This window comes from Desmodus rotundus, chromosome 10 (assembly GCF_022682495.2).
Source record: "Desmodus rotundus isolate HL8 chromosome 10, HLdesRot8A.1, whole genome shotgun sequence".
NCBI classification, from domain to species: Eukaryota; Metazoa; Chordata; class Mammalia; order Chiroptera; family Phyllostomidae; genus Desmodus; species Desmodus rotundus.
In genome coordinates this window covers 31,377,642-31,391,949 of record NC_071396.1, presented here as the reverse complement: position 1 = coordinate 31,391,949, position 14,308 = coordinate 31,377,642, and the positions used below count along the sequence as shown (strand labels likewise).

Here is a 14,308-nt window from a genome sequence, read left to right as displayed (position 1 = left end):
AGGACACTGTTTACTTTCACCTTCAATGACTCCAGTTTCAAACTGTATAAATCGAGGTTGTGCATCTGTGTGCAAAGGGGGTGGGGCAGCGGTGGGTGACGTGACAGGAAGCTTTGGATACTTCGATGGCACATGGGTGACAACAAATGCTTTAAAATCACTTGGATGTTCCCGTAGTTACTTTCTAATTGCTTCTGTGTATTATTGACATGTATTTGATAGAATATTTAAATCCCCTTAATTTTTATTTAGCCTTTGTAATTTTCTGTGCTGTTTCCCACTCTAACGCACCAATAATTATGTCATTCAAAAAGTGCCACTTTGGGTTTCTTAATGCTACTTTGGAATTATGACCGATTTACTCAGAAGAGAGACTGGGTGGTCCCCAGTTAGGGATAGAAATGTAGATTAAGGCATGAGCATGGATGTTGTGGTTAGAGAGAATCTTGTTCAATTCCTGGCCCTCGGTCATGTTGGAGTACCCAGAATAATTTTTGACATAAGGTAGAAATTAAATACACCCTTCCCCCATGTCTGCTGAATGAATACCCATTTCTGTTAATGATATATTTAACTTTGTCCTTAAGCTGTTCCCCTACATAATATGAGGGTCCTTTCAGACAGTAATGAAAGTCTGAGCAATACTTAGAAAAATGTGCATGGTGTTATTTGGGTTGGGAGGCTATTATAATGTTACTAAGTGAGTATCAGGAAGGCACCCTGTCCCAGGGATTGGTGTCTTTTCGGGGAGTGTGATTCCCAGCGAAGTAACGGACCTTTATGGAAGGAAGTGTGACTTTCTTGTGTTCTTATTTCCTGTGTGGACGCAGCAGTGGATAATGTAGGATGTGATGTAGGCCTTGGTCCTCTTTATTGAAATCTGAATAACCAGAAAGCTAAACACGAAAAAGCAAAGAGCAAATTGAAGAATCTTTGATCCTTCACTCTTAGATGGTCTTGTTTCACGCTGGACACCTTCTCCAGAGCAGCCAATGAGATCGTTAAAACATGTACCAAATCAGACCCATCTTCTGACTGAACTTGACTTCCCTATTCCTCCTGCTGCCATGACTACCCAGCTCTCTTAAAATAAAATCTCAACTCTTTGCTTGACCCAGGTCCTTCTCTGCTCTCATCCCTTCCTACTACCCACTGGATCACACAGGTCTGGCTACGTTAACCTCTTTGCTGTTCCCAGGACACATGGAGCATGCTCCAGCTGGGGGATGTGGGGACCGAGCGGGCTTTGCGTGGACTCTTCCGTCTGCCTGGAATCCTTTTTCCCAAGTAGCTGGCATTTCCCCTTCTTGCCACTTAGGGTCTTTTCATATGATAACTCCTCCTCCCTGCAATGGCTCTGTCTCCCTCTCCACACACACATACCCCCTGAATTCAGGACACAAGCCTCAAGAGAGCCTGTCCCCTGTCCAATCTGGCTGCTGAGTGGGTGACGATACAGGAGGTCACGTCAGGCTCGGAGAGCTGATCCTGGGAGTTCATTCAAAAGAGGAACTTTCAGAGTTTGTGATAAATAGGGCCCAACTCAACCTTATCTCCTGTACATTCTGCAGCTGCGACAGTGGGGTGCCATAGCTACCGTGACCTGGGAGCACTCAAGAGAAAAGCCATTTTGTTTCTGGAAACGCTGCCACTTGAAGAATATTTATGGTCATTTCTGCATATTGCCCCTTCACTCTGCTCCAGCCTCCTGAGCTGCGTTTCCAGTCCCTGTGGGTTATTTATGATGTCACAGCTAAATCAAGGCTCCAGTTCGCCAGATAAATGGGTTCACTTTAATGTTCTGAGTTTGAATTCCTGCTTTAGTTATGAGTGATTCCTCTCTCAGTGGAGATGCAAATCTTTTTTTCTTCCTCCCTTTACCTCATCACCTGGGTGCACAGAAAATCATCTGTGTCTACTGTTGAAAATGCAAATTAAATGAACAGGGGCCGGAGGAAGCACAAGGAAGCAGAGCAGAGTGTAGTTTGTAAATGTTAGAGTAAACTGGAGACAAATGAGATCATTTGTTGGAATTAATGCTTAATGAATTCCCCAAGAGAAGCACCCTTTAGTGGAGGTGACGGCCGTGTTTACTGAAAACCCTACTTAGATCACATTTGTTTTTTAAAAAAGAAAACACACACATTTTGCCTATTTCAGCTTGTCTGGTTTGTATTGTATTTGTTACCTGATATTCCTTCTGAAAGAAGAGAAACTGGGTTCTGAAAATACTCAGTGCCTGAAGGGGGAAAGCAAATTCTTTTCTTAGTATTGCAGGGTGCCCCCCCCACCCCCGCCCTCACCACAGCAGATTAAAGGATTTAATTGTTCAGGTGCTTTTGAAATGCTTTCTCCATTCTTTCTTCATAAAACATCCCATGCACAGGCACACCCAATGTGAGTTTACATATTTACTCATAAATTATGCACCTGTACTGTGGTACTGATATTGCATATATTATTAAACAGACACAAAAATAGAAATCAAAAGGACACAGCAGATCAGTCTGAATGGAGTTTCAGCATTTTCTTTGCATGCCCCACAGTGTTCTGGTCCCTCCCCGGGGCATGCTCTGTTTGCCCCGGGGAACGCCCTCCCCCTTACCGGGTTGCAGGACCTCAATGAAAATGCACCATGAAAAAGTGCCCATACTCTGCTCAGGGAGGCCGGAAGGACAATAATTTGCTAGAGGGCCCAAAATAAGCCCATTGAATGCTTCCTTTTCCATCTTCATAACACGATGCCTGCTGTGGGGTCTTGGTCCGGAAGCAGAAACAATGTTCTCTGTCTATTTCTGGTGCTGCTCTATAACTTCAGTGGTTCCTGCAGCTTCATAAATCTCATCCCAAATTTCAGAATTCAAAAGCCTCTGAAAATGGAAAGCTTTTTTTTTTTTTTTTTTTTTAAGTGTAGCTGCCCTGATTTGGTCACTTGTACCGGTATGGTCATTTAAACCTTGACTATGATCGGGTAGAGCAAAAGATAATTGTAGTCTCATCCTTCTGCACCCTGATGCCCTCCACTGCAGGGTAGTTACCTTTCCAGGTTCCATACACACAGTGAGAATCCTTCTGACCTCAGCTGTTCCTTATCTTTTCAGCTCCTCTCTTCCCCTTTGCCTATTCACCAGCTGGTCATTAATTTTATTTCAGGACTATATGTCTCCATATACTAGACTGTCGAAACCCATGCTTGACTGGTATTTGTGTCTTTCTTGGAATGAATTCATGCCATAGTTTAAGACTAGTGGCAAACTGTTTACCATTATTCGTAACTTTGGATGGAGCATCTCCTCTAAACCAGTGTGGTCTGCACAGGTTGCATTCCTTTGTTCCTCGGAAACGATGTTCATTTCAGGGATTTTGAAAAACATAATTTCTTATGTATGTCAATTAACTAAATTAGACAAATATTTAATTACTCTTGGGAAACTGATAAGTCATTATTTTATTTTCTTCCCCTCAACTGTCATTATACATTTTAATCAAGCAATATAATCTACTGTATTCTTTTTTTCCTAGGGTCATTTAGCTTATTTTAAAAGATAGAAAATCAATTATCCTTAAGGGGCATTTACTTGAAGTCCCATAAAGTATTATAGTGTTACTAGGGAGCAAGAGGTGAAACTGTAATACTCTTATTGTACAGTTACCATTAAACATTATTTCATGATACTTTTTACTGTATATAACATTTGCTAACTGAGCTTCATTTGAAGACAATTGTTTGAAGATTGCAGTTTTCATTTATGCCTCTGGTGTGTGTGATTTTATTATGTACCATCAACAAAACACAGTTGCACAAAAATGCCGTCTGTTTTTTATTTTTTATTTTTTTTGCAACTTATAACATGAACTGTATCTTTGGGAGATGACTCGGAAATTGCTGGTTACCACGTTGGCCTAGCGCCATTTATCAACCTCAAGGGTCTACAAAGTTGCTCTTCATTTAACTTTCGTTGTAAAAGCAAATCCGACAACAACCGCAAGATTTATGGGAAGGGATGGGTAGCAGTTTCATTTCGTATGCATTTAAAATATTTATTGCTCTTCAAAGCATATTTTAAAAGGTTTATATTATGTTACTTTAGTTGCACAATGAATTGGCCTTAATAATTCTTCTATGAAAAAAAATCTAGATTATTATTTTTTCTTGGTAGTGACAAAATGGACCCCTGACCTCAGTCTTTTTTTTTTTTAAATTTATTTATTTTTATTTTTTATTGTTATTCAATGACCTCAGTCTTTGTGATCATTGGATTTTTGGCCTAATATTTACTGATGTACAAAGTATTCAGGCGGGGTTTGGCACGTAAGCCCGCAAATGAAAGCAACTCAGTTACCTGTCTTCAACTTTCCTTTTTATTTCTCTGAAGGATTTTATTATGCACCACCAACAAAACGAAACTCTCCCAAGAAAGCTGAGGAAAAGAATTAACATGAAAAGTTCTCAAGGAGGAAAAGGTAAAGATGAAACCAACGGCGAGGGTAGGGAGATGTAAACTTTCAATTTGGCCTCGAGGACCATCCAGTCCCAAAAAAGAAAGGCCTGATTCTCACTATCTTTTAGATAAAAGCAGTGGGTTAGGAAGTGTGCAGCTATTTTTGGAACTGAGTAATTTTTTTCTTGTTTCTTCATAGGATACCTTGACATTTTGAAGTCTGTTAGTCTTATTTGTCATTTGTTTGTGTGAATGTGTGTCTGTCACTCAACCTGGAATCTTGGAGGATGTGCATTAACTCATTTGACCTTCAGATCTGCAGACTTAACCACAAGGCACTGACTCTGCAGAGGAGTCCTTGCTTCTCATGATGTGTTTGCCAAAACACTCATCTCTTCCAGAGCTGTGTGTTTGCTTTCCCTCTGAGTTTATCCAGGATCACACAGGCCCAGGTCTCAGTGCGGAGGGTGCGGCAGAAGCACCGCCTGCGTGCTCGAGTGTGGTTGGTAGGGTAATAACAGGGGGGTCATCATTTATAGTTTGAATTTGAACATTCCACCTCAAATGTCATGTGGCGTGCTTCAGTGTGCTATTGTTATGTTACAGAATTACAGGCTTATGATTTTGTAATAAAAAAGAGGCAATATTTGTGCCGGACCCTATATAATGGTAGTGAAAACATCACAGAGACAGAGAAAGGACCCTAGAACAGTGTGCCTTCTATGAGGGGGCACTTGGACTTGGGGGGAACATTGTGATTGGGTTCATAAAGCCACAGTCCCCATCTTTTAGTTCCCATGCTTCTCTATGATTAAATAAATTTTAAAACATACCCATTTGTCTGCAGTTATATGTGTATGCATTTATTTATCTGGAGATCACATATACCTAGTCAGGACTAGTATAATATGTACATTATAATTTGCATTAAAAACGATGTTGTAAAGGAAGGATGACTGGTGTGAAAGTAGATTGTGGAGATGGCTGCATAACTCAGAAAAATACAAATTATTCAATTACACACTTAAAATGGGTAAATTTCATGTTATGTAAATTATTCATTAATAAAAAAGATTAAAAAAGGAAGGATGAGGTGGAGATGAAATTAGCAGTATGTAAACATTTGAAAACCGATTATAAGTATTAAAACCCTTTTATTCTTATCCAATTTATTAAGAATCAAATACTCCTTTTTACTAAGGCAATGGGATTAACCATGTCATCGTTAATACTTTTAATTACTTGTGTTTTTTCAAAGCCCACCCTAGGAATACAATCACCACTCTTTAATACTTCTGCCCGTTTTTCGTTATTAAGGGTTATCTTTCAGCCCATAGTTTCTTCCCAAGGCTCTCTTTCCGTTACACTAGAGAGCATCTTTACATCTCTTCACTCGGGCGTGCAGACTCACACACACACTCCTGTACGCACACAGTGTCACTCCACAGTGTCTCCGTGGGCGGCACACCTGGATGATTCTGCACACGTGGCCTGAGGCCCACCTCTCTGTACTGTGTGACTTCATTTTGCCCTCCGAGTAGCTCACAAGCACCTGTGCTTGGCTGACCAATTAGGGAAGAGTGTCTCCCTGTTGCTGGCTTTGTATTTCATTAGCAGCTTTCACCATGGCATGTGCATATTTTGTGATTGGTTTGCATTTTTGTTGTAATTCTTTTTTATCCATCTCTTCCTCCAACATCTGTGCTCCCTGAGTTCAAGAACTTTGTTTTATAGAGTCAGTCTTGAGAAAATTGTTATTTTAAAAAAGATGCACATATTAAATCATTTTGTATATAGATGTTATTGATAGGGTGGTTTTTGGGGGGATTTTTGTGGGTTTTTTTTTATCTAAGAGAAGTGTAGTTGCCAGATTTTCAGTTCTGAATCGATCAGCAGAACACTGTTATTAATATTATTGTGTAAGCTATTAGTATGAAAACTTTTTAACATCTCCAGCTATGTCATCTTCTCTTGGATCAAATGCTATTTATAAATTGCCCATTGAAGCAGTTAGGCTAGCTTGGGCTTAGTTTCAAATTCTGCCAAATTTCAAGCTCTCTTCAAATTCACTTGTGAGCATAATTGATGTTTTTGGCAGATAATAATATAGTTTTATCCCTACGGCATTGGTTATGTTGAGTCATATCTTTTCAGTGATTGCATTACAATGATTTGGGCTTGGTTTCCCATTCTGCTCATTTTCAAGTTCTCATGAAATTCAATTGCAAGCATAATTAATATCTTCGATAATAACAGACTTATTCCTGCAACTTTGAGTATCTTGACTCACATCTTCGGAAGGACTGCCTTATAAAGACTTCCTGAAAACTGATGTCCCAGTTTGAATTTTCAGTTCTTATGTAAGCAGTCTCGCGTGGACGTAGCTTGTCGAAAGATTGACCATATCAGCCTCCCACGCGTACGATTAGGCTTTGCTGTAGACATTCGCCTAGTGTTTTATGTTAGTTTTTCCTTCAAGCACATTTTAATATACCTCACGTTCTGAACAAAATCTCCCTCTTTTTCCACAGAGCCCATTTTATTCCCAAGTCCACGGGCAATTGTTTTCTTACCCCAAGAACTCAAGACTCCACTCTACCTGAAGAATGTTACGTTATTCCCTGTCCTGGACAGTTGTGTTCCAGCTCTGATACTGAGTTCAGAACAACGGGGTAGGGTGTCCAAAACAAATGGTTTCAGTGGAGAGAATAGTCCAGCAAAGTTGCACTCATTCATTCATCTTTCTTATAAACGGTCCAGTTCCCTGCTTTCTGCCAGCAGGATACGACAGGGTTCCAGAGCAATGTGGCGAAGTGCCCGTGACCCCAGCTACTGCAGGCCGTGTTTCTACTGGGGACTGTGGAAGATGTGTATGACATATTCAGTTGTCACAATGACAAAGGACGTTGCTGGCATGTGTGTAGGAGGTAGGGGCTGAGGTTCATATCCGCCATCCTACAATGCATAGGCCGGTCCCAGGTAACAAAGCATTGTCCCGTTAGGAGTGCAGGTAGTGCCTCCTGTTGAGTGACGCTGAGCCAGACAGGCCTGGGTTTCAGTTTGCAGCACTGAGAACATGAACAAGTTGCATTTTCCTCATCTTTAAAGTTGGAGTAAAAATACATAAAAATACACATGAGATTAGTTGGATCATTGCTGATCATGCATGTGAATCCACGCACAAGGGTTAGATGCATCCTAGGAACTAGCAAAGAATCTTTGGCACAGTTTTTAACCCTCCAGAGGCTTTCTAGCCCCCTCAAGAGTAAAACCCAGGGTTCTCACGGTGGCCTATAGGGACCTGCCTGGTCTGACCTCCTGTTCCCTTCCGATCTCATCTCCCCTCAGGCTCTCTCCTGGCCCTGCTCCATCTCACCGGCCTCCTTGCTGTCCCTCAGCGTCCCTGACAGATCCGCCCTGCTCTCGATGTCATGCACTTACTCTGGCTTCTGTGTGGAAGGTGCTTCCCCTACATACATCACTTCCTTTTCTTGTTCATCTTATCTGCTGGGCCTTTCTTGATACCTGATAGAAAAATGGCAGCCTGGTTCTCCACAGCCACCCCTTCCCCTCTGCGCTTGCTCTTTCCCTTACATCAGCCAACATATTCAGTATTTTCTTTCCTTATCCTTTGTGTCTTCCAAGTGATTCTCCCAACACTTTTAATTGAGGAAAGCAGGAGCCGTTTATTTTCGTACAAGACTGCTTGAAGGGGGTCATTGTGTGATAATCTGTATGTGTTTGGAAACCTGTTGCAAATCTCTAGAGGCCATCAATAAAATTATCTGTAGCACATTAGAATTATTGAGTTTTCCTGTCTGCTTGGAGGAGGTGTAGTTTTTCTCTGGCTGGAATATATATATAGGTGTTTGCTGCTTCTGTTAAAACAGCCGTGGCCTTGGGAAATGCTTCAAAAGGTTATTTTATAAAAAGGAGTACTGGCTTGGTGTTTTGGAAGTAGAGGAGTACTCAGTGGTGTGAGATGCTTATTTAAAAGCTAGGTATTTGCATGTGAAATTGCCTTCATGCTTTTGACAGGTGCAGCCATTTCTCTGAAAGATTTTGCTTTGTGCTCTGAAAAGTCTGTCTTAGTTCAGTGGCTCACAAATATACACGACTTGTACACGCTGTTGTGCACAACAAATTGTGTAGGGAGACATGTGTAAGGTTTTCTTTGTTCTAAGTTAATGTGTCTTTAGTCTAACCTTTTCCCTGCATTTAATCACCTAAAATAGCTTCTGCAATATGCAGTTTACCCAGGTGGGATGAGTTTTACTTCACGTTAACAGCTTCCCCTCATGTTTTCTCTCTGCTGGGGAAGTCCTAAAGATACCTCAGATGGTCTCTTTCCACAGGTGGTTCCTGGCCAAGGAAGCCTTTAAATGTGCCGATAAGGTCAGGCAGGGCATTTGAGGTTTTGCAGTTGCTTCCTATTGTAGGACCTGGTTAAGAGCTCTGTGTGAGTGGCTTACTTTGGGGCCGTTAAGTGCAATTAGGTGAAGAAGCGAATTACCTTCTCTTCTGGTTGGTGCGTGTTGATGGGCTTGTTTACTGCACAGTGCTTGGTTTGCAAAACCTGGGTCTGTAGTTGCACGGCAGATAATAAATATTCTGATAAAGGAATCCAGAAAATGTGTGTATTTGTGTGTGTGTGTGTTTGGCAAGGCATGAGTAGCAGTTTAGTCAGGTAATGATTGATGGAGCCCTGTCATCAAAGAAGCTTGTGCCTCTGGCCTTTAGATACGGCACTTGTCTAGCTCGAACCGTGATCAGACCCCCTCAACGTGCCCAACCTACGTCCCTCTTCTCCTCCAGCCCAATTGTTTGCAAGTTATCTAATCTGTTGCCTCTTTGTCTTCTTTCCCCCTTCCCTTCTAGACCTATTTCAGTCAGGCTGTCTACCTCCACGTGCCACCAACACAGATCACACTGAGATTACCAATGATCTCTCTTGTACCATGTCCACGGGCTCAGGACTGATGGTTACGAACCTGTCAAAGCTGGTGATGTTCTTGACCACTTCCTCTATAAAACGCCCTTCCTTTGTCTTTTCTGTTTTGAGTTCTATTTGTCATAAGGTGACACCACATTTTCGTCACCTCTACCCACTCTCTTTTTTTTTAATTTTAATTCTCCTTTGCAAGTTAATCCTGCTCCAACAGACCATTAAGTGCTGGAGCTCCGTAAAGCTCATTCCACCTTTTCAGGTGTATCCTCTTCTTCATCTTCTTTTTATGCTGTTCATCACCATGCCTCCAGTTATGAGCCAAATGCCACGCTCTCCAAAGTCTGTCTCTAGACCTGACCCCTCTCCCCTCAGCCCATGGTCATGTGCCCAGCTGCCATCTCTGCTTCTCCGCTTTAACTTCTCAAACACAAAGAAGCCAGCACTGAGCTCAGAATATCCCTTCAAATCTGGACTTCTGAGTTCCAGGCCCTAGAACTCTTCAACAGGGCTGGACTCAGTCCTGGTATTTCCCTCTCTCTCATTCTCTTCGTTGAGTTCCGTCAACCCGAAGAACATAGCCGCAGCCAGTCCCGTCGGTCACTTTCAACTAATTGACACACAGCTGCAGGATTCACCATAAACCGTGCCGTAAAGAAAGCCTCCAGCTGCAGAGGAATGAAGACAGAGGAAATTGTTTTTCTGACTTACTCCTTAGGAATCAAGCCAGAAGTCAAACCCAAAGATAAGAACATCCCATATGTTTTAGAAATTAAGCACACTATTTCTCCAAACTCCTCTATGTCCAGAAGAACTCAAGATGGAATGTAGGATGTAGTTTCCATGGAATGGTGATGGAAGTAGGACATCGCATTTACACTCAAGGGGCCCTTGTGAACCTGTGTCTCTGAGAATGCCAACACTTATTGTAATGACTTATGCTTTTGTTATTTTCCAACCTCTTCTTCTGTGTTTCTTACTCAGCGAGTGGTTGTGGTCCAGGTTCAATCAGAAACTTTTTGGGCTGGCACTGAAAAGGTTTGTTCTTTTCCATTTGGCCCATTGGTGGCAGCTAGCAGGGGAGGGCGTCTGGTCTCAAACCATAATAATTGAAACTTGCATTAGGCTCCTTGGCTTGGGGCCACTTCCTGTAAAGACCTTGTCCTGCCCTTAGTGGTTTGAAGAAACAGAACGCTCATTTTCCTTCAATAAATGAAAGCTGGGGAGCAGAGGGTTTCTTAATTTTAAAGAGATTCTGCATCTAGTGCTGGTGGGTGTGGAGAATAGAGAACCCTTGGACACTGTTGGTGGGAATATACTTTGGTATAGTTATTATGGAAAACTGTGAGGAGTTTCCTTAAAATACTAAAAAGCAGATCTGCCATATAACCCAGCTATCATCCCGTTGCTGGGTATATACCTCAAGGAAAGGAAATCAGGATCTCAAAGTGCTCTCCTCACTCCCTGGTTCGGTGCAGCCTTATTTACAACAGCCAAGACACAGGAGCCACCTAAGTGTCCACTGAGGGATGAACGGATGAAGAAGATGCCGTCCAGACCCAGGGTGGGCCAAAGTAGGTGTCCAGGTGCTCACATGGAAGACAATACATTAATAAATAAATAAATAATGATGCAAGAATAAACTCTGCATTTCTCATGCCCATGACTGGACACCTACTTTTGCCCATTCCCATGTAGACTGTGGAATATTATTTAGCCATCGAAAGGAGATGCTTCCATTGGCGACAGCGTGGATCAACCTAGAGGCCATGATGCTGAGGGAAATGAACCAGAAATAAGAAAGTGCTCTTCCTGTAAAGCCTGGTTTTCATGTGTCAACTAAGAGTTTAATTAGTTGCTGTAACTTGTCTATAACTACCGTATTTTTTGGACTATATGATGCACTGGACCATAAGATGCACCTGGGTTTTAGAGGAGGAAAATAGGGAAAAAAATTTTTGAAGCAAAAAATGTGGTCCTGCTCCTGCCTCCTGTGAGCCCGCTCTACCGCCCCCCTACCCCCCACCTGGCAAGCCAGGTAAGCCACATTCGGACTATAAGATGCACCCCCATTTCCCCTCCAAATTTGCGGGGGCGGGTAGTGTGTCTTATAGTCCAAAAAATCTGGTACTTTAATTTTTAAAACATCTTTAAAAATTCAGTTCTTTAAATAAGCTTTTCCTGATATGTGTAGGCATTACCGATCGACTGTTTCCATCTTGATCACTTACGGGAAAGGGTACAATTTTTGAGTCATGTTTTCCTCTTTGATGGGCCTGACCACACACAGCAGTTTCACGTCCTTTCTCCTTGTATTCTGGTTTCTAGGAGTCACGGGAGTCTCCAGGGGAGGCAGTGTCTTTAGCTGAGCGACTTCTGGGGTCTTCATGCAGCCATGGATCTGGATAAACCGTCTGTCTGGGGCTCACTCAAACAGCGGACCAGGCCCTTGTTACTCAACCTGAGCAAGAAGAAGGTGAAAAAGACCTCAAACAAGCCCCTAGGCTTGAGGGAAAGGCATCACCTGGACCGCCGCCTCAGCCTGTCTGTCCCTGACCTCCTGGAGGCCAAGGCCTTGGCCCCGGAGGGTCGGCCTTACTCCGGGGCCCAGTCATCCTACACCTCCGTGCCCAGCAGCCTGTCCACTGCAGGGGTCTTTCCCAAGAGTAGCAGTAGCTCCTTGAAACAGTCTGAAGAGGACTTGGACTGGAGCCAGGAGGAAGCGGGCCATCTCCATGGGGCGGATACAGACCCTGAGGAGACCTTCCCCTCTCCCGCCGAGGACCGGAGGGCTTCCAGCAACGGCATCTTCGATCTGCTCCAGAAGACTCCTCTGGCAGAGGACACTCTGGAAGAGCCGGAGGTGAGGCCAAGCCTGGGCACGACCCTGTGGCTTGTTCTCTTCTTTGCATTGTTCACTTAATTGCATTGAGTGCCCTTGGAAAATTCGATTAGGAGTTATTTTTGTGGTTAGCTTGGATGGAAAGGATGTCATTTTCAAGAATTTAAATGAAGGGAGTATTGATTGCTCCGAGTGTTCCCATCAGTTTTGGGGTTGACCTCTGTGTATTTTAAAACTATTACAAGGAACCTTTCTAGGACACTTTAAGGCATTAAGAGCCCTATTGGATAAGTTTCCCCTTTTCTATCTTCTGGCAAAGAAAGTGAGAGCTTAACTTTTCCTCTAAATTTGCCTAAGTATGTGTCTGCCTCTCTGTTTGTAGATATTTCTATTTGCCCAGTCCTACCACAGACAAAACATGCATAGTACTAGTCCTAAGAAATGTATGAATACATTGACTTCCAAAGAGTTTGAACTTCCTTCCATTTCATACATGCGCACATGCATGTATACTCATTCGTGTGTGTGTACTTCTCTGTGACCAACTTCACTTGCATTCTCTAAAAAAGAAAACCAAAGGAAACAAATTCTTGTCAATTTGGTGACTTTACAAAGCTCTTGTATGTCAATGAGCTAAAACAGCCAAATATAATAATAAGACAAACCTTATATTTCCCAGAAGAGTTTAGTTTAAATTCAGTCACCAGAGTATTAAGCCATGATTTGATGATCTATTTAACCAGATTTTTAAACATTCCTCCATTAATGGCACTGACGTAGGTTGGAATGTTGAGAAAAAGGGGGTTGGTTTTTCTACACTATATTCCAGGTTAGTGTGATAATTGCATAGAAAACTGGTTATGCCACTGAAATTTTTAGTTTTGCTTTTGAAACCAAAGCCTATTGCTTTTGTCATATATTTCAGTTTAATTGGGGACGGGCGTCGTGGCTACCCAGAGGATGTTGTGAGCAGATTCTTTTGGAAGCTTTACTATATTAAAACACCACCACCCATCAAATGACCTTACTTACCTATTTTTTCATTGCCACTAACATTTATGAAATCCTTTCTGCAACAATTTTATGATGGCTCCTGTGTTTATACATTTGAAATATGTGCTTCCACTAATCAAAATATAAATTCAGTGAATTATTAAACTAGCTCAGTACGAAGGAGATAACATGTTGAAGAATTGACCTACGTTAATCGCCACTTCTTTTTACTCATTAACTAATGGGAGAACATTAGTGGGCTTCTTGGCTTTGATAGGCTAACAATCTCAAATTAGAAGTCAGAGCTGGTGATTGAAAAAAGTTGAGCATCGGAGGAAGACATGCATTTTTCTGTGTCCACGGTGCCCGTTGAAAAGCCGGGATAATTATAGTGATCACATGGGCTTCTTACTGTCAATAACTAATAATCCTGATTGGAAGGATTATTAGCTCCCCATCATCCACGTCATCACACCATGGGGTGCCTCCTTCCCTAACGTTTTATTTGGCAGCTGGCATTTTAAACAACTAGCTCTGGTGTCTGCATATGCAGATGAGTTGAATGGTTTAGAAAAGAATCCTATTGGGATATTTCTAGATATTACTAGAATCCTACTGGGATATTTCTGTGCTCGGCAACCACAGAGCTTCAGTTTAGGGACCACAGAGAAGCAAAACGACCAACCACAGAGACGAGACAACCTGCAGCTCCCCAAATTAAACAAGCACGTCAGTTGCTCCCTACATCAATTATGTGTTCGTTTCATCTCAGAAAATCGTTACTCAGCATCAATGGTGTAAATGGGACCAGTGTGTCAGCCGTATTCCAGGTTCCTGTGAGGACTTGGCCTCTTTGTTCTCCTTCTCTCTCTCCTTCCCATCTGTTGAGCACCTACTATGTGCTGATCCTGTTCTAGACACCAGAAACATAGCAGTCAACAAAGCAGACAAAAAGCCACTTCCTCGTGAAGATCCTATTTTGAATGGTGGCAAGCTACAGATATATTCAGGAAGTGATCAATTTGATGGAGAAAAAATAATGTAGACAAGGAGCTTGGGAGTGCTGGGTGGAGGTGTTCCGTTTTT

The 14,308-nt window shown here is 42.3% G+C and overlaps 1 protein-coding gene across 5 annotated transcripts in view; it reads left to right on the top strand.

Annotated features, from left to right (window-relative positions):
* Positions 1-14,308, top strand: part of MCTP2 (multiple C2 and transmembrane domain containing 2) — a 145,109-nt gene that overhangs the window by 13,461 nt on the left and 117,340 nt on the right. For 4 of the 5 annotated variants that reach the window (XM_053913355.1, XM_024561680.2, XM_024561682.2 and 1 more), the window contains one exon: positions 11,716-12,250. In XM_053913355.1, the coding sequence (XP_053769330.1) occupies positions 11,783-12,250 (468 nt within the window). In that variant the 5' untranslated portion in view covers positions 11,716-11,782. Of the gene's footprint in view, positions 1-4,376; positions 4,465-11,715; positions 12,251-14,308 lie in introns of all 5 variants that reach the window. The other variant, XM_024561681.2, reaches the window with a different exon arrangement.